The sequence below is a fragment of the Pristiophorus japonicus genome, chromosome 10 (assembly GCF_044704955.1).
Source record: "Pristiophorus japonicus isolate sPriJap1 chromosome 10, sPriJap1.hap1, whole genome shotgun sequence".
In the NCBI taxonomy this organism is placed as follows: Eukaryota; Metazoa; Chordata; class Chondrichthyes; family Pristiophoridae; genus Pristiophorus; species Pristiophorus japonicus.
Window position 1 is genome coordinate 204,649,751 of NC_091986.1, and position 26,177 is coordinate 204,675,927.

Here is a 26,177-nt window from a genome sequence, read left to right on the forward strand (position 1 = left end):
ATGGAACTCTCCAAACAGGAACTTGAATACCCGCAGAAGCTGCTGAATTATATGGATGGATTTCTCGTATCTAAGGTAGGCCAAGATTTCATGGAGACGGGAAAGTGATCCGCACCCCGCAGCATCCACAACATTTCTACTAAGGTGCGTTTACCAGTCATTCAGATTTAACCCACACCGTGGTGGCAGCGTTCCCGCTAAGCTGCACACGTGCGTGGACGTGCAGTGATCTAGAAGGTACCATGCAGGTCGCTCACAAACTTTTCCATCTCAAATACTGTGCTTACGCAGAAATTTTAAAGGGACTGCGCACAACAAAGACAATTTAGAGGGAACATTGCACTGGGGTCATTTTGAATTTGGGTGATAGTGAATCAGCAGCCCAGTTTCACATCTCTCCAGATTTTAATTTCCATTAACTTCAGTAGAAATAAAAAATCGAGTTTCAGAAGGGGAAGATCCGGCTTGACCAACCTCATTGACTTCTTTGAGAAAGTGCCATCTCATATGGACTGCAGAAAATCCTACAAAGGTATTTGACAGGGTTCTGTGTGAAAGGCTATCAGCCAAGCTCAAAGCTGTGCGGATTCAGGGAAACTCTTGGGAATAGACTGAAGGGTAGAACGCAACAGGCACGTGTTAGAGGAGTTACATCAGGTACTAAGCTGAGCTTGGGACCATCATCATCATCATAGGCAGTCCCTCAGAATCGAGGAAGACTTGCTTCCACTCCTGAAGTGGGGTCTTTGGTGACTGAACAGTCTAATACGAGAGCCACAAACTCTGTCACAGGTGAGAAACAGATAGTCGTTGAGGGAAGGGATGGGTGGGACTGGTTTGCCGCACGCTCTTTCCGCTGCCTGTACTTTATTTGATGCATGCTCTCGGCGTTGAGACGCGAGGTGTTTAGCACCATCTCGGATGCACTTCCTCCACTTCGGGCGGTCTTGGGCCAGGGACTCCCAGATGTCAGTGGGGATGTCGCACTTTATCAGGAAGGTTTTGAGGGTGTCCGTGTACCGTTTCCGCTGCCCACCTTTGGCTCGTTTGCCATGAAGGAGCTCCGAATAGAGCACTTGCTTTGGGAGTCTCATGTCTGGCATGCGAACTATGTGGCCTACCCAGCAGAGCTGATCAAGTGTGGTCAGTGCTTCAATGCTGGGGTTGTTAGCCTGGACGAGGACACTGATGTTGGTGCGCCTGTCCTCCCAGGGGATTTGTAGGATCTTGCGGAGACATCGTTGGTGATATTTCTCCAGCAGCTTGAGGTATCTGCTGTACACGGTCCATGTTTCTGAGCCATGCAGGAGGGCAGGCATTACTACAGCCCTGTAGACCATGAGCTTGGTGGCAGTTTTGAGGGCCTGGTGTTCAAACACTCTTTTCCTCAGGTGGCCGAAGGCTGCACTGGCGCATTGGAGGGTGGTGTTGGATCTCGTCGTCGATGCCTGCTCTTGCTGATAGGAGGCTCCTGAGATATGTAAGAGGGCCGCGCCATGGATCTTGATGACTGGGGTGGGGGTGGAGTGCTGTGCAGTGAGGACAGTCTGGTGGAAAACTTTTGTCTTACAGATGTTTAACGTAAGGCCCATGCTTCTGTACGCCTCAGTAAATATGTTGACTATATCCTGGAGTTCAGCCACTGTGCGCAGACACAGCATCGTCCGCATACTGTAGCTCAACAACAGAGGTCGGGGTGGTCTTGGACCTGGCCTGGAGATGGCGCAGGTTGAATAGGTTCCCACTGGTTCTGTGGTTTAGTTCCACTCCAGCAGGGAGCTTCTTGACTGTGAGGTGGAGCATGGCGGCGAGAAATATTAAGAGGGTTGGGGCGATGACGCAGCCCTGTTTGACCCTGGTCCGGACGTCAATTGGGTCTGTGATGGATCTGTTGGTCAGGATCATGGCTTGTATGTTGTCCTGAAGCAGGCGGAGGATGGTGACAAACTTTTGGGGGCATTCGAAACGGAGGAGGACGCTCCATAGACCTTTGCGGTTAACAGTGTCAAAGGCCTTTGTAAGGTCGAAGAAGGCCATGTATAAGGGCTGGTGGTGTTCCCTGCATTATCCTGTAGTTGCCGTGCTACAAAAATCATGTCCGTTGTGCCCCGTAGGAGACGAAATCCACACTGTGACTCCGGGAGGAGCTCCTTGGCCATGGGAAGAAGACGGTTGAGGAGGAGTCTAGCGATGACTTTCCCAGTAGCTGATAGCAGGGAGATTTCTCTGTTGTTGCCACAGTCGGACTTGTTCCCTTTTTTAAAGATGGTCATGATCACTGCGTCTGAGATCTCCCAGCATGCTCTCTTCCCTCCAGATGAGAGCGATGCGGTCATCTATTCACGCCAGCAGTGCCTCTCCACCATACTTCAATGCCTCAGCAGGGATTCCATCTGCACCCGTAGCCTTGTTTTTAAGCTGTCTTATGGCTTTTTCTACCTCGTGCAGTGTTGGGGTCTCATTGAGGTGGTGGCGGGTAGAATGCTGCAGGATGGAGTCAAGAACACTCAAGTAAAAGGCAGAATCTCGATTGAGGAGATCTTCTAAATGCTCCTTCTAGCGGCCCCTGACTGCCTTGGTGTCCTTGAAGAGCAGTCCACCCCCACCCCTCCCCCCCCCCCCCCCCCCACCCCAGTCATCAAGATCCATGGCGCGGCCCTGGACAACGTGGACCACTTACATATCTCGGGAGCCTCCTATCAGCAAGAGCAGGCATCGACGACAAGATCCAACACCACCCTCCAGTGTGCCAGTGCAGCCTTCGGCCACCTGAGGAAAAGAGTGTTTGAACACCAGGCCCTCAAAACTGCCACCAAGCTCATGGTCTACAGGGCTGTAGTAATACCTGCCCTCCTGTATGGCTCAGAAACATGGACCATGTACAGCAGATACCTCAAGCTGCTGGAGAAATATCACCAACGATGTCTCCGCAAGATCCTACAAATCCCCTGGGAGGACAGGCGCACCAACATCAGTGTCCTCGTCCAGGCTAACATCCCCAGCATTGAAGCACTGACCACACTTGATCAGCTCTGCTGGGTACCCCGTTGGGCGTTGAGTGTTTGACCCGTTGGTGGCCTTGACTGCGATGAAGAATCCTCGCACATCATGGTTGTCGGCCAGCTGCTGTATCTCCTGTGCTTTCTCCATCCACCACCTGTTCTTTAGGTTCTGGGTTTTTTGTTGGACCTCAGCCCTGAGCCGTCTGTAATGCTGCTTTGCTACTCCAGAGTTGGGTTGTTGCTTAAGGCTCAGAAATGCCCTGTGTATAATCTTGCTATTAGCTCTTGGATCTCTTGATCACTCTCATCAAACCAATCCTGGTGTTTCCTAGTCGAGTGACCGAGCGTCTCTTTGCAGGCACTGGTTATGGAGACTTGGAGGGCAGACCAAGCGCTGTGGGCATTCTGCGTCTTGGGGTCGTCGAGGCATGCCAGGTTAGCTATGAGGAGCTGACTGTATAGGGCTCTCTTAGCTGGGTCCTTAAGAGCTCCGGCATTGACTTTTTTGCAGCACTGCTTCCGCTGCCCCTCCGCTTTGGGGCTATGTTGATGTCGATGATGGATCGGATTAGGCAGTGTTCCGTCCAGCAGTCGTCGGCTCCTGTCATGGCGTGGGTGATGCGTACATCCTTGCGACCCCTGGCTCGGACAATGACACAGTCGAGCAGGTGCCAGTGCTTGGAGCGAGGGTGTTGACATGAAGCCTTGTATTTGTCCCTCTGGCGGAACAAGGTGTTGGTGATGACAAGTTCATGCTCTAGACATTTTGTCAGGAGTAGGGATCTGCTAGAGTTGGTTTTCCCTACCCCCTCTCTGCCAATCACCCTCCCCCCCCCCCCCAGAGGTCTGTGTCCTTGCCAACCCTGGCGTCGAAGTCACTGAGGAGGATCAGTTTGTTGCCCGTGGGGACGGAGCACAGGGATTTTTCGAGATCGGAGTAAAAACCCTCTTTGGCCTCATCAGTTGCATCGAATGTTGGGGCGTACGCACTGATGACTGTGGCGCACTGGATCCAGGATAGCGCGAGTCGAAGACTCGAGGCGTTCGTTAGCCCTGCAGGGAGAGTCTTTGAGGTGGTCAACCAGCTCGTTTTTGATGGTGAAGCCGACTCCGTGGAGGCAGTGTTCTTCCTCTGGTTTCCCTTTCCACAAGAAGGTGTGACCTCCACCTTGTTCCTTGAGCTGCCCGCTGGGTCTCGCTTAGGGCGGCGATGTCGATATCAAAGTGTCTAAGTTCCCAGGCAACTATGGCGGTGCGGTGTTCCGCCCTGTCGCTGTTGGGGTTGTCCATGAGGGTCCTGACGTTCCAGGTCCTGACCTTCATGTTAACGGAGTGGAAGATGCCTGTGCGTGAGTTCTTTTAACGTGAGTTCTTTTTATGTGAGTTCTTGTTGGGACCACTGCTGTTTAAATCATGTTGTCTAATTTACATGAATGAATTGAATTCAGACACTCAATGCCAACTGATCAGATTTTCAAATGATGCTAAACTAGGAAAGGCAATGAAAATGGGTAAGGCAGCTCAGAAGTTACTAAATGAGTTTGGACAAAATATGTAAGTGGACATAAAAATATCAAGTGTAATGTACCACATAGAGGAGGGAACAATACTCAACATGTACTCTGAATGGTGTTGAGATGGCTAAGGATGAAGTTGAAAGAGACCTAGCAGTGTCAGTAAACTCAACACTCAACTAATACACTACAAGGATGTGATCAGAAATGCGATGTTATACCTATCAGGAAAGGATGATCAGACTGGGTCTCTTTTCTCTTGAAAAGAGAAGGCTGAGGGGTGGCCTAATTGAGGTCTTTAAATTTCTGAAAGGTTTTGATAGAGTAGCTACAGAGAGAGTGATTCGACTTGTGGGCAAGAGCAAAACTAGAGGCCATCAGTATAAGATAGTCACCAAGAAATCAAATGGGGAATTCAGACAAAACCTCTTTACCCAGAGAGTGGTGAGAATGTGGAACTCGCTCCCACAGGGAATGGTTGAAGTGAATAGTACAGATGCCTTCAAGGGAAGGGAGAAGGGAATAGAGGGTTATGCAGATAGGGTTATATGAGGAAAGACGAGAGGCGGCTCGAGTGGAGCATAAACGCTGGCATGGACTGGTTGGGCCGAATGACCTGTATCTATGCTGTATACTCTATGTAACCCTATATAATATAGGGCAGAAATCAGAAAAACCAATAGAATATTCAAGTATATAGCCAAAACAGTAGAATACAAGTCAGAGGAAATCATGATCAAACTGTATGATGTTCGAGTCAAACTACAGGCTGGAGTTCTTTTCTCCAGAAAAGGGAAGGCTGTGTGGTGACTTTATAGAGGTCTTTAAAATTTTGAAGGAGTTTGATGGGGTAGATGTAGAGAAAATTTTCCACTTGTAGGGGAATCCAAAACTAGGGTTCATAAATATAAGATAGTGACTAATAAATCCAACAGGGAATTCAGCGGAAACGTCTTTACTCAGAGCGTGGTTAAAATGTGGAACTCGCTACCAAATGGAGCAGTTGAGGCAAATAGCATTGATGGATTTCATCATCATCACAGGCAGTCCCTTGGCTGGACGAATAAGGATGTGTCGATCACATGGCCTCCCTCATCTGTAATTATGATCATGTGATCTTTAATGTGCTGACATTAAGTGTCTGCGCATGCTCTCGGCGTTGAGACTCGAGGTGCTCAGCGTCCTCCCGGATGCATTCTTTGGCCAGGGACTTCCAGGTGTCAGTGGAGATGTTGCACTTTATCAGGGAGGCTTTGAGGAGGTTTAAGATGGATTTAAGGGGAAGCTGGATGAGTAAATGAGGGAGAAAGGAATAGAAGGGTATGCTGATAGAATGAGATGAAGTAGGGTGGGAGGAGGCTCGAGTGGAGCATAGAAACCAGCATGGGCCGAATGGCCTCTTCCTATGCTGTGAATGATGTGTAATTCTACATAATACACCATAAGTACTGTGTGCAGTTCTGGTCACTGAGACTCAAGGGAGACATTCAAGTTTGGAGCCAGTGCAGAGAAAAGCCACAATAGAGTCAGGCACCTGTGTTGGGAAAATTTGAAGAACCATGGACTTGAATGGAAATATCTAAGAGGATTCTTTTGTAAAAGTGCATAAGATAATTAATAATTATGGAAAATTACTTCAAAGTAAATTGCATTAATGGGACAAGGAGACGTAGGTTTGAGCTAAAGGATATGAAACTGGGGAATCTGTAGTGTATCTGGCAGGACGAATAAGTATGGGTCGATCACATGACCTCCCTCATCTGTAATTCTGATCATGTGATCTTTAATATGCTGACATTAAGCGACTCCAATGCCACTCCATATATTCGCCACCCTCTGTGCGAAATGTCTCAATCTAAGCGACTCATCTTTTAAGCTTAGGGTTGCCAACTGTGCTTGGAGGTATTCTTAGAGGTTTAATCACGATCGCCCACCTCACCCGGTCAAACAGCTTTTTCTCTCCAATATTTTTACAACTAATAAACAAAAGTAGTTAAAGAAAATGAAATCAACATGCAATTTTTTTGTAATATCTCTGATTTTTCTCCTGGGTTTGCTCACAGCGGTGTCTGGTAGATTCATCTTTAATTGCTGGAGACTCCAGGACAACCCTGGAGGGTTGGCAACCCTATTCCAGACTTTCTATTGTCAGCACTGTGTCAGCCAATGATATGGAGGTAGGGTGGGACTTATGGCAGGAGTCACAGCAAACCCAGTCAATTGACTCAGCAAGCAGAGTCTGTTTAAGCATTGCACTATAGCAAAGTCTACAGAGTCTACTTAAAAAGAGCCTTGACAAACTACAGCAAAAAGAACACATGACCCCAAACTACAGAAACTTCTCCCAATAAAAGCCAGGGTGATTCCTTCAGCAAAATGCAGTGAGTGGAGGATAGTTGCATAAGTTGGGGGTGGGGGGGGCTTCTTTATGCAGAGGGTTGTGGGGATCTGGAACTTGTTGCCTGGAAGAGTGGTGGATGCAGATGTGCTGCTATTTCATCTTTAATAATTGATTCCAACATTTTCCCCACTACTGATGTCAGGCTAACTGGTCTATAATTACCCACCTTCTCTCACCCTCCTTTCTTAAAAAGTGGTGTAACATTAGCTACCCTCCAGTCCATAAGAATCGATCCAGAGCTTGCTCCACCATTCTCTAAGACCATGGCTGACCTGAACTTGGGCTCAGCTCCACTTACCTGCCCGCTCCCCATAACCCTTCACTCCCTTATCTTTCAAAAGTCTGAAGGTGTATTTTCCCATCACATTTGTATCAATCATTCTTATCTAAGCTGGCTATGAAGGGAATAGAGCCTGAGACAGCATGTGCTCACACGCTTCCTTCGTGGCATCATCATCATCATCATAGGCAGTCCCTTGAAACAAGGATGATTTGCTTCCACGCCAAAAAAGGATGAGTTCACAGGTGTTTCAATGAAGGACCTAATATTCCAGATCCCGAACTACATCTTGGAGGGTGGAAGATGCCCGTGCTTGGATTTTTTTAACGTGTGTTGGCCGTTGCACACCAGCCACCACACGGGCTTGACAGAGGTATGTCTTGGTCCCGTGGCAAGGATTACCCAAGGAGACCAGCTCTGGTGCACGGACCGAGCGCGCACACATATAGCAGTGTGGGCTGGCTCATGCTGCCCCTGGGCCCTTGTCCCTTCTGGGCCTCGGACTCACTCCTCTCCTGGGCCCCGGTCACTTTCTTCCACAAACTCTTGCCGCTCCTTCGCCCCTCCTGCTGTACCTGCCCGCACTGCAGTCAGCGACCTGGCCTCGCAGCCGTCGCCCTCCTGCAGTGGTACGCTGCTGCAGCACGCTGCTCCCTCTGATGGCCCCGGCCTGCTGATGGTCTTGCAGGCCGGGACAGTGCCGCTGCACGCATAGCCAGAAGTCTGGCAGACAATGACATGCCCACTTGTTATGACCTGTGGAGAACAAATTTTAATATCCAGTAGTGGGGACGGAAAAATATTGTCTGAAAGCAAAAAAAAAAAGTACCTCATCATATTAAAACATCTCAAAACGCTTCAGAATTCATTTTGAGGTGCAATGCAGTTCAAAGCAGCAGACATTGTGCAGCAGAAATGTTCCACATACAGGTACGAGATGGATGAACTTAGCCTTTTTTTTTGGGTTGTATAAGTTGAGGAGGGATTGTTGCGCAGGGCACCTGGAGAACTCCTTGCAGTATCTCGGGGCTTTTAATATCCACCAGGACTTGTTGATTTAACATCTGCTCCAAAAGATGGCACCTCTGACAATGCTGCACTCCAAATATAGCCTGAACTCACAGCCTCCTGACCCCGAGTGATACCCACTGAGCCAAACTGACAACAAAAGCTTAAAGTTCAAACTTACTGGTAAGAATGGCTAAATTGCACAGCAGATTCTGCATAATTCTCAACAATTTGGAGGACCATTTCAACGAATCAATGAATTAACTGTAGAGTCTCCACAAAGTCTCGACAATTGAGCCGATTTCCCCTAACAGAAAGAGTTGTCTTTCTATCACGCCTTTCGCAATCCCAGGACGTCCAAAAGTGCTTTACTGCCAATGAAGTACTCTTGAAGTGTGGTCACTGTTGTAATGTAGGGAAGGAGGCATCCAGTTTGTGCACAGCAAGCTCCCACAATGAGCAACATGATAATGTCCAGATAATCTGTTTTTAACGTGTTGGTTGAAGGATAAATATTGGCCAGGGCACAGGGGAGAACTCCTCTGAGATAGCCAAGAGCTCTCTTACATCTTCTACCTGAGAGGGAGACGGGGCCTCGATTTAACGTCTCACCCTAAAGAAAATCATTGGACACAAAGCAAAATAGAGTACTAAAGAAACTAACTGACATACAGCTGACATGCACTTCCAAACCATTTTGGTTGTAGACAATGTTTGCTGCCTGCGAGCTGGGAGTATTTGATCTCCTGCTGGAGGATGGAGGTCCACTCTCTTCCGCTGCCATGGCAGAGCGGCTTGGCACCAGTGATGATGGCATGGATAGACTACTAACCGCATGTGTTGGACTTCAGCTGCTGGAAGTCAAAGAGCACCAAGGTGAAGGTAATCAAATTAGAGGTTTTTTTTTTAGCTACTGTAATGTATTTGCTTCATGGGTTCTTTGCTTAAGAATTCATAGCAACGCATTGCTATTAAGAACTAGTTGGTTTATTAGCAAAGGTTTAACAATCACACTACACATTACCAGTTCATCCACCAGGCTCACAACCACCTGCTTCATCGTGGATCACCTGAACCCAACTGGCTGGGGTTTTATTGAGTCTTGTGAACATCATGTGACTGGCTAAGCCACTCCCAACTCAACAGCTCTACAAACCTTTGAGCATACTCAAAGGTGCCTACATTACAGCTACCAAAGCATTTTATGGGTGGGATGTGGGGCGGGGCGGTTTGCAGGACTTTACAATTCGATTTTACTTAGATTAATGGTAGCCTGTGTGTTTAAATTATTTATAGGTTTAATTCCCTATGTGCATTATTTCTAGCACATCCGTGAACTTGTTCTCATAAATTCCTGTTTGTGCTGTTTTAACGCAGGAATTAACACGTTTCAAATAAATGCATGATTGTCTGAATTTAAAATAGCACAGACAGGGCTATATACAAATGCATTAATGTCTGTGCTAAAAATGGTGGACAGAGAAAATGAAATCTACTAGTTAAAATCTGCCCCCCACCCCAAACTACTTCATCCATTGGCAGTGACTTTGCACCTTTGGAGATTTCACTTTTCTCACAAAGCCAGTAGTTGAGTGCTTGGAAGAAGAATGTGGCGATGAAATGCTTCATAACAACATGCGGCCTTTGAATAAGTGAGTCATTTTCCATTTTTTTCCCCCTCAGGCTCTCCTGCCTCCATGTTAGCTCCCTTTGCATCCATATTATTCTTGTCAGGTTGGTGGTGGAGACCAGCCTATCTGCATCTCCAGCACAGATGACATCAATTGTGTCCCCTGTGTTTACTCACCAGAGGACCTCTTGAGTGATGCAGGAATGGGGTGTCACCTAGACAACCTGGACCAGTGCTGGAACCCCCTGTCCTATACAGGATGCCGAAGAGTTGGGGGCAATTTCAACCCTACTCGCTCAGCATAAACCTGGTGGGTGGGCAGTTAAAATCGCCCTGGCTCCAACCTGTCCGAAAGTCGCCATGATAGCAACATGTACAATTTTAGCCTGCTCTCCTGAGCAGACAGCAAGGACAGGAGCCCGGAGTCAACAAGGTCCTTCCTTACTTACGCATATTGCGGCCCGATGACATCATTGAGACCTGACTGTAATTTTAACTCGGGCCTGAACAGTGAATCCACCTGGAGTTAAAATCAGGGCCGTTTGATATTTTAGTCTCAGCTGGACTTAGAAATAATTTTGTTATTTTTAATAATGAGATTCATAGTGAAAAATTCCATCTCCTGCCTGAAAAAGAAATTCAAGTTTCTGCTTTGCCATACAGAGAAATAATTGCGAATAAATGTTATTTTAATTCTCCAATTTACAGTCTTATACAGTAATACAGATCTGTCCAGGATTTACCTGACCAAGGCCAGTCCTAGAACACTCTATTATTCAGTAGCATACTATTCACAGACCATCTACCATTGCTTTTCCTACCTGACTGATGCCATCAGGTAAGAAAGATTTGGATCTTTTTATTATTGTCAGTATACAATACCTTTTCTGTTACAGTTCAGTTTATTTATGAAGGTACTTTAAAACAAGCATCGATCACTGTGTACACGGGATTTGCCAATCACAGCCGGGCTAGGAAGAGGGGCAGTGCCCAGCTAAGGTAAGGGAGGGGGAGAAGTTCATGTCATCGCCACACACCTCATTGTGACTAGGCCAAGGATGACAATGGCAGAAGCCTGGCTTTGGGATAACGCACCCACTTTCTCAGAGGAGAAGTGGTACGTTAAGAGAGGAGGGATAACATTTAAATATTTAGTAGCCTGGACAAGAAAAAAAATGTTTTATTCAGTAACTTTTACATAATTTGTGTAAATAATGAAGCAATTTCTGCTTTAGGTGGTGGATTCAAGTCCCACTCCAGGGACTTGAGCACAAAAAAATCTAGGCTGACACTCCAGTGCAGTGCTGAGGGAGCTAGCCTGTCGGAAGTGCCGTCTTTCAGATGAGACGTTAAACCGAGGCCCCGTCTGCTCTCTCAAGTGGACCTAAAAAGTCCCATGGCACTATTTCGAAGAAGAGCAAGGGATCCCCGGTGTCCTGGCCAATATTTATACCTCAATCAACATAAAAAAAAAGATTATCTGGCCCTTATCATATGTGGGAGCTTGCTTGTGCACAAATTGGCTGCCGTGTTTCCCACATTACAACAGTGACTACACTTCAAAAAGTACTTCATTGGCTTTAAAGCGCTTTGAGACATCCGGTGGTCATGAAAGACGCTATATAAATCCAAGTCTTTCTTTCCATTTAAGTCTTTTAGGATCGGAGCACATTGCAGCCCAACAGTGCTGTGTGCTACACGCCCATCAATATATTGCTGAATTCTGCCCATGGGAAGCAATTTCCATTCCACTAATGTGGTTTTGCCCAGAATTACTTGGTAACAAGTGGTGCAGTAGTGAAAGGCTGGGTTCCTTAATGAGATGAGGAGACATTTTTTTTTTGTGCAGTAAGTTGTTATGATTTGGAATGCACTGCCTGAAAGAAGTGCTGGAAGCAGATTCAATAGTAGCTTTCAAAAGGGAATTGAATACATATTTGAATGGAAAAATTTGCCTGGCTATGGGGAAAGAGCGGGGGAGTGCCACTAATTGGACAGCTCTTTCAAACAGCCAGCACGGCCATGATGGGCCAAATGGCCTCCTTCCGTACTGTATGATTGCATGTCCACAAAAATGAAAATGAGATGGGAAAAGAAGCAGAACTCCTCCCAATGGACCTAATAGCTTTTTTGTACATGATGATTCTTATTAAGGATTGATCTCATACCTTTTATTGCAGTGGTACAGTTTATCTTTTAATGTTCTGCTTCAGGGAAGGGAAAAGCCAATATGAGAGGGCGTTTGGTGTTTCCTCTAAGGAAGTCTTTGAAGCTCTCTATAGGTAGGTTCTTCTAGTTGTCCGTGCTGTTCTTTAAACTCTTTGCCAACTGAAATTCAAAATCGTGGTTAGAAAATATTATTTTTTTCACAATGTGAGAATGACTTTGCTTACGTTTCTCCCACTGCGTACATGGTTTGAATGCGTACTGAACCTAGAGTTTTTCCACGAATGAACTACCAATCATTTTATGATAGACATGTAGTCAATGTTCCCTCTAATTTAAATTTTGGTGTGCCGGTCCCTTTAAATTTGTTGCGCGGTATCGCTTCCAGCGTCTGACGGGCGTCCATCACGGGACCTCCTGATTGTGGCCGCGCACCTTAGGGGCAACATTGTCTATAGTATTGATCTCATGAAACCTTCATGTACTTTTGTGACTGTTCTCATACATCGAAGACCCTGAAGAGTGCACGGGCAGTTGGAATGCGTGCGGACATTCCATACTGGTGTCGAAACTGACTAATAATTTCACAACACCATCCGTACACTCTTCCACCTGCCCCCCCCCCCCCCCAAGGTAATAGGTGGAAAATCTTTTAATAGATCTTCTTGAATTGCCTGGGCTAGTACTGCCATCACCTCTCAGAAACTACGAAGTCCTGAAAGGCTCTCGTGGCCCAGATGGTTACGAACAGTTGAAGCACATTCAACCCCTCAAACCTGTTCCGCCATTCAGTTGGATCAAGGCTGGTCTGAATCTTAACTCTATTTACCAGCCTTTAATCCACATCCCATAATGCCCTTACCTAACAAAAACCTATCAGGCGCAGTTTTGAAAATTTCAATTGACCCCCGGCCTCAACAGCTTTTTGAGGGAGAGAGTTCCATATTTCCACTACCCTTTGTGTGAAGAAGTGCTTCCTGGCCTCACCCCTGAATGGCATAGCTCTAATTTTATGTCCCCCCTTGTTCTGCATTCCCTTACCAGAGGAAATAGTTTCTCTCCAGCTAATCCTTTAATCATCTTCAATTTAGATCACCCATTTATTTTCTATACAGGTTGAATCTCTCTTATCCAGCACCTGCCGGATAAGAGGATTGCCGGACGACGGGAGGTCACGACCCCAGCGTGGTCAACAGTACCCAGTAAGTTTTTAATGTAATGGTTCATTTCTGGCAGAGGCACCAACTCTCGGAGCAGCGGGGACAATGTGTACCTGTGGGGAACATCAGTGAAGTGCCGCCGTGGGCTGCAGGTCAGCCGAGAAGGATCGGCAGTGTTTACAGCAGAGTATAAATCCTTCCAGCTGACGTAAAGATCAATGTCTGATCTTGAGAGTTTGTTTTGGACGAGCGAACTTCATTGTTTTAAGCATTAGTTCAGAGAACCTGCAATACTTCAGCCGACTTTGTCCTCTCAACTACAAAACGTGCCTAATCGTCAATATTAGTTTTTAAACAAATAAAAAAAAAAAGTTTTATTTCACAAATTCATTCTGCTTGGTGATAATGAAGCACAATTGGTACTGACGATTAAAGCAATTCACTTCAACACACAGATCGGACACATGCCCGCCCACTCTCCACCAATCAGAATGAGTTTGTGAAATAAAACAGACATGTTTCACCCACCTGTAGTTTTATCATGTTTTGATCCAACTAGAATCCATCTGTCCATTTCTCTCTTGTTCTCCGTCTCTCTTTATGTGTGAATCATACATGGTTGATTATTTTAATTTGTTTAAAAACTGATATTGATGATTAGGCACGTTTTGTAGATGAGACGATAAAGTAGCTAAAGTATTGCAGGCTCTTTGAACTCATCATCATAGGCAATCCCTCGGAATCGAAGAAGACTTGCTTCCTCTCCTGAAGTGGGTTCTTTGGTGGCTGAACAGTTCAATACGAGAATCACAGTCCCTGTCACAGGTGGGACAGATAGTCGTTGAGGGAAGGGGTGGGTGGGACCGGTTTGCTGCACGCTCGTTCCGCTGCCTGCGCTTGATTTCTGCATGCTCTCAGTGTTAAGATTCGAGGTGCTCAGCGCCCTCCCGGATGCACTTCCTCAACTTAGGGCTGCCTTTGGCCAGGGGCTCCCAGGTGTCAATGGGGATGTCGCACTTTATCAGGGAGGCTTTGAGGGTGTCCTTGTAACGTTTCCTCTGCCCACCTTTGCTCATTTGCCGTGAAGGAGCTCCGCGTAGAGCACTTGCTTTGGGAGTCTCGTGTCTGGCATGCGAACTATGTGGCCTGCCCAGCAGAGCTGATCGAGTGTGGTCAGCGCTTCAGTGCTGGGGATGTTAGCCTGGACGAGGACGCTGATGTTGGTGCGCCTGTCCTCCCAGGGGATTTGTAGGATCTTGCGGAGACATCATTGGCTTAAGGTGTCTACTGTACATGATCCATGTCTCTGAGCCATACAGGAGGGCGGGTATTACTACAGCCCTGTAGACTATGAACCTGTTGGCAGTTTTGAGGGCCTGGTCTTCAAACACTCTTTTCTTCAGGTGGCCGAAGGCTGCACTGGCGCACTGGAGGTGATGTTGAATCTCGTCGTCGATGCCTGCTCTTGTTGATAGGAAGCTCCCGAGATATGGGAAGTGGTTCACAATGTCCAGGGCCGTGCCATGGGTCTTGATGATTGGGGGGCAGTGCTGTGTGGCGAGGACAGGCTGGTGGAGGACCTTTATCTTACGGATGCTTAATGCTTTGAACTAATGTTTAAAACAATGAAGATCGCTCATCTAAAACAAACTCTCAAGATCACACATCGGATCTTACATCAGCTGGAAGGATTTATACTCCGCTGTAAACACTGCCGATCTTTCTCGGCTGACCTGCAGCCCATGGCATCACTTCACTGTTGTTCCCCACAGGTACATATTAACCCCGCTGCGAGAGTTGGTACCTCCGCCCGAAATGAACAATTACATTAAAAACTTATCGGGTACTGCTGACAACGCTCTGACCCAACCGAGGAGGGAACACCAGAGGCAGCAGGGAGAAGAGGAGCAGCCGGCCCCAGGACACAGCGGGGGTCGCGACCCCTCCGCCGGGAATGATGCCGGACCAGGGAGGTTGCCGGACTAAAGAGTGCCGGACTAAAGAGGTTCAACCTGTACTGGTTGCCAGAATCTGTTTTTATTATTTCTTCATTCACCTACTGTCTCACTCTTACAACCATACGCTTGAACTTTGCATTTTGTCTTGGTGATCTAGATAAAGAACCTCCCTTCATGGCTGAATTCTGCTCAACCATTATGATGAGCATCTTTGCCAACGCTTTTGGATCCTTCATACACTGGACTTGAATAAGATTGTTCTGTGCGATCTCTTCAATCTCAATATTCATGGTCCACTTTTCCTTATTTGTTCATGTTGACCCCTATCCTCTCTTGCCCTTTTAACTTCCTCCCCATTGCCCTTACATTAGTATCTTCGAAAGCTGTGGAAGCTGCTGTTAACTCTCACAAGAACATAAGAAATAGGAGCAGGAGTAGGCCACCTGGCCCCTCGAGCCTGCTCCCCCATTCAATAAAATCATGGCTGATCTGATCATGGACTCAGTTCCATTTCCCTACCCGCTCCCCATAACCCTTTACTCTCTTATCACTGAAAAATCTGTCTGTCTCCGCCTTAAATATATTCAATGAACCAGCCTCCACAGCTCTCTGGGGCAGAGAATTCCACAGATTTGCAACCCTCTCAGATAAGAAATTCCTCCTCAGCTCAGTTTTAAATGGACATCCCCTTATTCTGAGATTATGCCCCCTAGTTTTAGTTTTCCCTATGAGTGGAAATAGCCTCTCTGCATCCAATTTCTCTAGCCCTCTCATTATCTTATATGTTTTGATAAAATGACCTCTCATTCTTCCTAATTCCAATGAGTATAGTCCCAACCTACTCAACCTATCTTCATAAGTCAACTCCCTCATCTCTGAATCAACCTAGTGAACCTTCTCTGAACAGCCTCCAATGCAAGTATATCCTTCCTTAAATAAGGAGACCAAAACTATATGCCGTACTCCATGTGTAGCCTCACTAATACCCTGTACAGTTGTAGCAGGACTTCTCTGCTTTTATACTCTATCCCCCTTGCAATAAAGGCCAACATTCCATTTGCCTTCCTGATTATTTGCTGTACCTGCATACTAACTTTTTGTGTTTCATGCACAAGGACCCCAGGTTTCACATTATCTATTAGGGAAATTCAGTCCTAATCTATAATTGCCAGTATATTTTTCAGCAGGGCCTTTTCACTTTTTAGTTAGCATCTCTGGAACGCCAATCGTGAACACTTTGGTGTATCATCTCTCATTATGTAAGACTTCTTCAAAGCCTTTGACAGACTCTGGCACTGTACACATCGAAACAGGTCATCATCATGTGACCTTTCACCAAATCATTATCATCATAAGCAGTCCCTCGAAATCGAGGAAGACTTGCTTCCACTCTAAAAGTGAGTTCTCAGGTATCTATATAGTCCAATACGGGAATTACAGTCTCTGTCACAGGTGGGACAGACAGTGGTTGAAGGAACGGGTGGGTGAGGTGTCTGATTTGCCACACGCTCCTTCCGCTGTCTGCGCTTGATTTCTGCATGCTCTTGGCAACAAGACTCAAGGTGTTCAACATCCTCCCAGATGCTCTTCCTCCACTTAGGCCAGGAGTCACAGGTGCCGATGGGGATGTTGCATTTTTAGCGAGGCGGCTTTGAGGGTGTCCTTGAAGCGTTTCCTCTGCTGACCTGGGGCTCGCTTACCGTGTAGGAGTTCCGAGTAGAGCGCTTACTTAGGGAGTCGCGTGTTGGGCATGCGGACGATGTGGCCCGCCCAAGGGAGCTGAGTTCATGGCTATCTAATTTCCTCTTAAATCTGTGTCTGCATTTTGGTTGCTAACTCATCCTCTGACTCTTTTTCCATGAATCTGGGAGTTCCGTCATCTTTTTGTGGTATCTTGAGACACAGCTGCACAAGCACATACTCATCATCATTATCATAGGCAGTCCCTCAAAATCGAGGAAGACTTGCTTCCACTCCTAAAGTGAGTTCTTTGGTGGCTGAACAGTCCAATACGAGAGCCACAGACCCTGTCACGGGTGGGACAGATATCCGTCGGGGGAAGGGAGGGGTGACACTGATTTACCATACGCTCCTTCCTCTGCCTGCGCCTGACCTCTTCATGCTCGCAGCATTGAGATTCGAGGAGCTCAATGCCCTCCCGGATGTACTTTCTCCACCTAGGGCGGTCTTCGGCCAGGGTCTCACAGGTGTCAGTGGTGATGTCACACTTCACCAGGAAGGCTTTGAGGGTGTCCTTGTAACGTTTCCACTGCCCACCTTTGGCTCATTTGCTATGAAGGAGCTCCGCATAGAGCAGTTGCTTAGGGAGTCTCGTGTCTGGCAAGCAAACTAAGTGGCCTGCCCAGCGAAGCTGATCGAGAGTGGTTAGTGCTTCAATGTTGGGGTTGTTGGCCTGGGCGAGGACACTGATGTTGGTGCGTCTGTCCTCCCAGGGGATTTGAAGGATTTTGCGGAGACATCGTTGGTGATATATCTCCAGCGACTTGATGTGTCTTCTGTACATCATCCATGCCTCTGATCCATACAGGAGGGCGGATATTACTGCAGCCCTGTAGACCATGAGCTTGGTTGGTAGATTTGAGGGCCTGGTCTTCGAACACTCTTTACCTCAGGCAGCCAAAGGCTGCACTGGCGCACTGGAGGCGATGTTGAATCTCCGTATCAATATCTGCCTTTGTTGACGAGAGGCTCTCGAGGTATGGGAAGTGATCCACGTTGTCGAGGGCCGCGCCGTGAATCTTGATGACTGGGGGGCAGTGCTGTGCGGCGAGGTCAGGCTGGTGGAGGACCTTTGACTTACGAATGTTAAGCGTAAGGCCCATGCTTTCATATGCCTCGGTGAATACATCAACAATATCCTGGAGTTCAGCTTCAGAATGTGCACAGATGCAGGCGTCGCCCACGTACTGCAGTTCAATGACAGAGGTTTGGGTGATCTTGGACCTGGCTGGAGGCAGCTTAGGTTAAACAGCTTCCCACTGGTTCTGTAGTTTAGTTCCACTCCAGCGGGGAGCTTGTTGACTGTGAGGTGGAGCATGGCAGCGAGGAAGATTGAGAAGAGGGTTGGAGCGATGACGCAACTCTGTTTGACCCCAGTCCGGATGTGGAATGGGTCTGTAATGGATCCGCTGGTAAGGATCACGGCCCGTATGCCTCCAAGCACATACACTTACAAGATGGCTCCTAACAGAACTGTGTGCAGACCACATGCTTTATTGTTATTACATCAGTAGTTATTACATCAGTCGTCCACTAGAGGGAGTAGTCCACTAGTCTATAACACATCCCCACTCTGATTCTTCTTCATGTCAACAATCTATTCCAAATATCAACCAACACTACTCATTGTGTTCTATATTCATCAAGTTCCTTCGGATTGTATGGGCTAACAATCTCCAATTTGCTAGCCATGCAGTGGTCAAATCAAAGTTGCTAAAACACAAAGAAAACAGCATCAATCAACATTAGAATGTGAGAAATAGGAGCAGGAGTAAGCCATTCATCCCTTCAAGCCTGCTCCGCCATTCAATAAGATCATGGCTGATCTTCTATTTCAACTCCACCTTCCCGCACTATCCCCAAATCTCTTGGTGGTTAGGACATGAAGTTAAGACATGAACCAACATAACCTCTCAATTAGTTAATGCATTGCAATCACTCCAGGAACCCATTGGAAAACTACTATAATCCGTTGATTAGCTTGCTACCTTATAGTCACTGTTAGAGCATAAAGAAGTCAACCTTCACTCGTTTACCTGGTGAGATCTCAAGGTCTGAAATTATCTTGTAGAAATATTAACTTGCCCCAATCAGTGGCAAAATCCTTGCCTGTTATTTTAACTGAGATGCTAACCATCTCTGTTAAAATAATAGGGGGAGGGAGAAAGAATAGCATATGAATGAGTTACACATTTGAAGACTGATATTCCCACAGTGTTAATTCAACACCTTAATGCTGTGATACCATAGGTCGGAGGAGGAAATGTTGAAGTTCATGCAGCTGATGAATTCCATCTGGAATATATGTGGAAAGGACGTGGTAACGGCCTTTGACCTTTCAACTTTTACAAACATCTTTGATCTTGGCGGTAAGTGACTTGAAACTGCCCGCACATACCTTTCCCCAAATGTTTGTGTGTCGGGAACTTAAAAATATGTAATTAAATGTAATTTTTATATATAGTTAGTTTCTTTTCAGTCGTGCCAACAAGTGGGAATGGCAGCATAGTGGCTATGTTACTGCACCAGTAATCCCGAGCCTGGGGAAATGATCTGGGGACATGAGTTCAAATCCCACGATTGTCTCTGGGGAATTTAAATTCAATAAACTAAACAAGCTGGTATCAGTAATGGTGGCTGTGGAACTACCAGATTTTCGTAAAAACCCATTTGGTTTGCTAATGCCCTTTAGGGAAGAAAATATGCCAGTCTGGCCTATATGTGACTCCACGCCCACTCTCAACTGCCCTCTGAAATGGCCTAGCAAGCCACTCAGTTGTATTCAAGATAGTGGCTCACCACCAACCTTCTTGAGGGCAATTAGGGATGGGCAATAAATGCCGGCCTTGCCAGTGACATCCACATCCCATATGTAAAAAAAAAACTATGACCAGCAAATAAGAGGGGGTATGGTTCCCTTGTGTCATCTTCCCCCTGAATATTTTTGTGTTAACATTTGGTAAAATAATGTCACAAAGAAGTTTGCTTGCTGACCTACATTGGCTCCCAGTCTGGCAAAGCTTCAATTTTAGAATTCTCATACTTGTGTTCAAGTCCCTCAATGGTCTAGCATCTCCCTACCTCTGTGACGTCCTCTGACCCTCCGAAATCTCTCTGCTTCACCAAGTCTGGCCTCTTGCACATCCCCCGATTTCCCTTTGTTGGCAGTCGGGCCTTCAGCTGCCTACACCCGAAGGTACTCTCAAAACCTCTCCACTTCTCTGCCTCTCTCTCCTCCTTTAAGTCGCTCCTTAAAAGTTACCTCTTTGACCAAACCTGCCCTAATATCGCTTTTTGTGGCTCGGTGTAAATTTGGTCTGATAATGCTCCTATGATGCCCCTTGAAAGAAAGAAAGACTTGCATTTATATAGCGCCTTTCACGACCGCTGGACATCCAATGAAGTACTTTTGGAGTGCAGTCACTGTTGTAATGTGGGGCACGCGGCAGCCAATTTGCACACAGCAAGCTCCCACAAATAGCAATGTGATAACGACCAGATAATCTTTTTTTGTTATATTGATTGAGGGTTAAATAGTGGCCAGGACACCAGGGATAACACCCCTGCTCTTCTTCGAAATAGCACCAACAACAACAACTTATATTTATATAGCACCTTTAACGTAATGAAACATCCCAAGGTGCTTCACAGGAGTATTATGAGATTAAAAAATGGGATCTTTTACGTCCACTTGAGAGTGTCATCTAAAAGCCTTGGGAAGTTTTACGACATTATAGGTGCTATATAAATGCAAGTTGTTGTTGTTGCTGCTTTTGGATTCCAGGGCCCAGTGACGAGTCTACCTCAGTAAATCTCTCGCTGATTTTGACGCTGGAAGATATGTCAAAGGTTGACGGGGCCACATCTGTCAATCACTCAGATCTTTGCCTTCGGAGGCATTTAACAGCCAACCACCTCCAAACTGGACAGTGCATACAGGGCGGCAGAAAGAAACACATTCCAACATTAGAAATACAAAAGGAAGAAAGGTTAGAATAAATAGCAAGGGGTACAGTTGAAAAATAATCTAAAATAAAGAAACAGAAAAAGAAGAGAAAAGACAAGGAAAAAGCATTCTAATGATTTTTAAATTGTATGGTTTTTTTTTGGTGTTTATTTTTTTCATTTCTGGTTAATATTGTAGTATTAAAGCTATCCCTTCCTGATCTTTGAATATCCCTATTCACGGAATTACTTTATTACCTACTGATGAAATGATTAAACAAATCTATGAAACACGACCAATTTCAATTTTAAAAAGAAAAGCTTACAGATGATATTCCTGTCTGTTTTAAAGGGTGTACTGGTGCGATAGCAAAAGAATGTATCTCTGCATATCCACAGTCAAGGGTAACTATCTACGACCTTCCTAAAGTCCTGGAAATGGCAGGAAAACACTTTGTGTCCCCGGACGAAAAACGGATCGCATTTCATGAAGGTACATAAGACCGTAGGAATTACTAGATGTAAAAACGACCAAGGTCCATCTATTTTGTCTTCTACCATCATTGGAGTCAAATGATACAATGATAATGGAGTTGTTGTCTAATCATTGCCATTAATCTCCATCAATGAGTCTACAACAGAGCCAGAAATGAGGTGAGGAAACCCCCCCGTGATGGAGAGCTTTGGGAGCCATAGGTCCAAAGTCACTTGTTCCTCCGAGCTGCTGCTTCTTAGGCGGTTCCTCGTATCGAGGATGACTTGCTTCCACACCAAAAAGGGATGAGTTCACAGGTGTTTCACTGAAGGACCTGACATTCCAGATCCTGAACTACATCCTGAAGGGTGGAAGATGTCTGTGTGTGGATTTTTTTAACGCGTGGTGGCCTTTGCACAACAGCCACCACACGGGCTTGACAGAGCTAGGTCTTGGTCCAGTGGCAAGGATTACCCAAGACGACTGGAGACCAGCTCTGCTGCACAGACCGAGTGCGCACACGTATCGCAGTGTGGGCTGGCCCGTGCTGACCCTGGGCCCTCGCCTCTTCTGGGCCCCGAACTCGCACCTCTCCTGGGCCCCGATCACGTCCCTCTACAATCCCTCACCTCTCCTTCGCCCCGACCTCGCCGCTCCTCTGCTGCTTGCCGTCTCCCCTGCTGATACCTGCCCACGCTCCAATCAGTGAACTTGATTTTGGTGACATCCAATCCAGTCGCCCTTCTCCGAATCGTCGTCCTCCTGCACCAGCTGGCGCTGCTCTCTGAAGTGGCCTCCACGCTGCTCCCGGGCCAGATGTGTAGGTGTAGTGGCAATGTTACCAGAGGTGTGATCAACCTGGATTAGTTATGTGAAGTTCAAATCCTGGCTTGTGCTCCCAAGCACGCTACACTGCAGCAGAGCTGGTTTCCAGTTGTCGTGGGTTATTCTTGCCACTGGACCAAGACCTAGCTCTGTCAAGCCCGTGTGGTGGCTGGTGTGCAATGGCCACCACAAGGTTAAAAAAATGCATACACAGGCATCTTCCACCCTTCAGGATGTAGTTCAAGTCCTTCATTGAAACACCTGTGAACTCGTCCTCTTTTTGGCGTGGAAGCAAGTCATCCTCGTTTCGAGGGACCACCTATGATGATGTCTCAAATTATTCGTAAACTACATCCCAAAATGCTCTTTTGTTATTTAGGGGCAAGTTGGTTAAGACAGTCTCACAGTGGTCCGTGTGATAACTACAATAAGTTCTACCAAGCTATGCACGATTCAGTTCTAAAAGCACTGGGAGTCCTTAGAATTATAGAATCATAGGGCCCGAGTTTGGTCAAACCCAAGTACTATCAAAAGGACCACTAAGATCTTGACGGTACTTTGGGCCGAAGTTTGGTGGAAAAATGTGAAAAAAAACGCCCGGCGGAAAAAATGGGCCTTACACACCGCTTCTGGGCGGCAACGGGCAGTAGGTCGGATTCTCAGCAGCAAATACGATCCTCGGCAAAGTACCACCAAGGATAGAGTCGGGCCCATGGAAGAGGGGCAACGGGAAAAATAAAAACATTTCAACACATGAGAAAAAATACTACAAATCCTTCAGAGGACCCCATCCACCAAAATCGCTGCAAGAGAAATGAAGAAAACCAGTTCACAAACCTTTTCTTTCAGCTCTTCATACTTACCGTTCAGGTAAGACCTGCCTCCACGTGGCGGTCTCTCCTGCTGCTGGAGCGGAGGACTGCCCGGATCGATCTCGGGAGTGAGCGGGCGGGAGGACTTTTGTTGGTGTTGCACACCAGGGCACACCGGCAGATGATCCCCAGAGGTCTTCTCTCCTCGCCTGACCAAACTCGCTCGGAGGGGAGAGCGCACAAAAAACATGGAGTGCAGCCGACCAAACTCGGGCCCATAGAAATTTAGGGCACAGAAGGAGGCCATTCGGCCCATCGTGTCTGCACCGGCCGATAAAGAGCTACCCAGCCTAATCCCACTGTCCAGCTCTTGGTCCGTAGCCCTGTAGGTTACGGCACTTCAAGTACGTAGCCAAATACTTTTTAAATGTGGTGAGGGTTTCTACCTCTACCACCCTTTCCAGGGCAGTGAGTTCCAGAACCCCACAGCTCTCTGGGTGAAAAAAAATTCTCCTCAACTCCATTCCAATTCTTCTACATTAAAGCCGCTACATAAATGCAGGTTGTTGTCGATATCCTATGCATCTGCGAAAGGAATGAGAAGAACTTGCATTTACATAGTGTTTTTCACATTCTCAGGACGTCCCAAGGTGAAAGGGGCGGGGGTTACAATTGATCTTGGCGTCTCTTGGTAAGAAAGAGAAAAATTAGACATTGTTCCCTCTCCTGATTGCTATCTGGTGAACACTTGCTAGAAAGTAAATGTATACGAGTGTGGGGTTGAAGTCAGTTGTGATGGCCCTTCCCCGCAGTCTAGGCTTAGACATGAATGCTGGGAATTTACTCGAGAGAGTCTCCCAATGGCCGCTGAAATGCCGACGGAAATTCACCCCCGAAGACCGGCTACTAAAGAAGATACGACACATATGAGTATTACATGCAGAAAAAGATCAGCTGGACCATCAAGCCTACCCACCACTCATGATGGCTGGAGCATTGTGACTACATTTTTCCCACCTCCATCCCCTTTCTCCATCCCCGCAGCCATTTAATCTCCTGGGAGAGGCAAAGAAACAGGGCCAATGAGGGAAAAAAATACTCTGGAAAATTCCTCTCTGAACCCCCCCTCAAGCGATCGAAACCACTCCAAGAGATCACTTGGACCATGTGTTATCTTCAGATCCGAAATGGCTCATTGAAGCATACACAATTTTTACAGGGCTTGACAGGGCAGTTGCAGGGAGGATGTTTCCTCTGGCTGGGGAGTCGAGAACCAGGGGTCACAGTCGCAGAATAAGGGGTCGGCCATTTAGGACTGAGATGAAGAGAAACTTCTTCACTCAATCTTTGGAATTCTCTACCCCAGAGGGCTGTGGGAGCTCAGTCTTTGAGAATATTCAAGACAGAGAGTGATAGATTTTTGGATATTAAGGGAATCAAGGGATATGGGGATAGTGCAGGAAAGTGGAGTTGAGGTAGAAGATCAGCCATGATCTCATTGAATGGCAGAACAAGCTTGAGGGGCCAAATGGCCTACTCCTGCTCCTAATTCTTATGTTATGTTCCCAGTATCGATGGACCCAGATGCAAGTAAGACTCAGTGCCTTCAGGAGAGGAGGGGAAACCATTATAGAAGGTTTCTTTTTTTTGAAATGGCACCTAAATCACACATTGCTGTCCTAACCTCCTAGGTGGTCCCTCGAATGAGGGTGACTTGCGTCCACAGATGTTTCAATGGGAACATCTCCACAGGTCACCACTACAACCTCCAGCTGTCCTAACACCACACTCTCTTCAAACACAGGAGACTTCTTCAAAGACCCTATACCCGATGCCGACCTCTACATTCTGGCTAGAATACTTCATGACTGGACAGCGGACAGAAGCCTGGAGCTCCTTACCAAAGTTCACAAAGCTTGTAAACCAGGTAAGTATACCCGGAATAATGGGTAATATTAACAGGCACTGTTGGTATTCTGAAAAAAATGCGACCTTGCACGTCTTTGATGTTTCTACTGAGGCCAAAGATTCCCCGGCTCTTTCGGTGTACTCCTTGCCAAAGGTTTTGGGAGTCATCACCATCATAGGCAGTCCCTCGGAATCGAGGAAGACTTGTTTCCACTCTTAAAATGAGTCCTTAGGCAGTTGAACAGTCCAATACGAGAACCACAGTCCCTGTCGCAGGTGGGACAGATCGCCGTTGAGTGAAAGGGTGGGAGGGACAGGTTTGCTACACACTCTTTCCGCTGCCTGCGCTTGATTTCGGCATGCTCTTGGCGACGAGACTCGAGATGCTCAGCACCTTTCCGGATGCTCTTCCTCCATTTAGGGTGGTCTTTGGCCAGGGACTCCTGGTGGAGATGTTGCACATGATCAGGGAGGCTTTGAGGGTGTCCTTGTAACGTTTCCGCTGCCCACCTTTGGCTCGTTTGCTGTGAAGGAGTTCCGAGTAGAGCGCTTGCTTTGGCAATCTCGTGTCTGGCATACGAACTATGTGGCCTGCCCAGCGGAGCTGATCGCTGATCAATTGGGAGTAGGGGGTCCGCCAGTACTGTTGAAGATTAGGCTAGGAGTCCCGACTCCTGTTCCAAATGTTACTGTGATCGGAAAATTCCGGCTGGGCAGTTTGGAATGTGTGAGCGAGTTAGTTGCCTAATTCATTGGAGGAAAATTGAAAAATAGCCCAAGGAGCATTAATTTCTGTGATCTTTGTCACTTTGAATTAGGCAGCGGAGTGCTGCTGATCGAGGCGTTGCTGAACGAGGACCGAAGAGGCCCCATCACCACTCAGCTGTACTCTCTGAATATGTTGGTGCAGACAGAGGGGAAAGAACGAATGCCCTCAGAGTACGTCCGCCTCCTGGAATCAGCCGGGTTTAAGGATGTGCAAGTCCGACGGACAGGGAAAATTTACGATGTCATCCTCGGGAGAAAGTGAACTGTCATATCCACTTTTCGCTATTGCTGGATCTGTTTGTTGAGACAAAATGTGTAGAATTAATCCGAAGGGGAAGGTAAGTCTAGGAGGAGCACTCCCTTCAAAACGTCCTCCTTTTTTAATACTGAAAAAAATTAAATATTTAGCAGCTAATATAATCAACCATAATTTTAAGGTTGATTGGTCCAACAACAATAACAACCTTGTATTTAACATAGTGTCTTTAATGACCTAAGGCACTTCACAGGAGTATTATACCTGTGCTGGCTCTTTGAAAGAGCATTCCAATTATTCCCCGCGCCCCCCCCCTCCCTTCCCCCACT

At 46.8% G+C, this 26,177-nt stretch overlaps 1 protein-coding gene across 1 annotated transcript; it reads left to right on the top strand.

Moving 5' to 3' along the window:
• On the top strand, positions 1-25,854 carry asmt (acetylserotonin O-methyltransferase). The gene is made up of 8 exons (XM_070891643.1): positions 1-75; positions 8,913-9,087; positions 10,544-10,673; positions 12,049-12,117; positions 19,110-19,228; positions 21,157-21,297; positions 24,721-24,843; positions 25,643-25,854. The coding sequence occupies exons 1-8, from the start codon at positions 1-3 to the stop codon at positions 25,852-25,854; spliced, it is 1,044 nt and encodes a 347-aa protein (XP_070747744.1).
• Positions 25,855-26,177: the final 323 nt, after the last annotated feature.

What these genes read in the sequence shown, in the direction of transcription:
- asmt (XM_070891643.1), top strand. Translation starts at nt 1, where the DNA reads ATGGAACTCTCCAAACAGGAACTTGAATACCCGCAGAAGCTGCTGAAT. An exon ending in GTCTTTGAAGCTCTCTATAG is followed by an intron (nt 12,118 to 19,109) that starts GTAGGTTCTTCT and finishes GTGATACCATAG; the next exon opens with GTCGGAGGAGGAAATGTTGA. An exon ending in AAACATCTTTGATCTTGGCG is followed by an intron (nt 19,229 to 21,156) that starts GTAAGTGACTTG and finishes TCTGTTTTAAAG; the next exon opens with GGTGTACTGGTGCGATAGCA.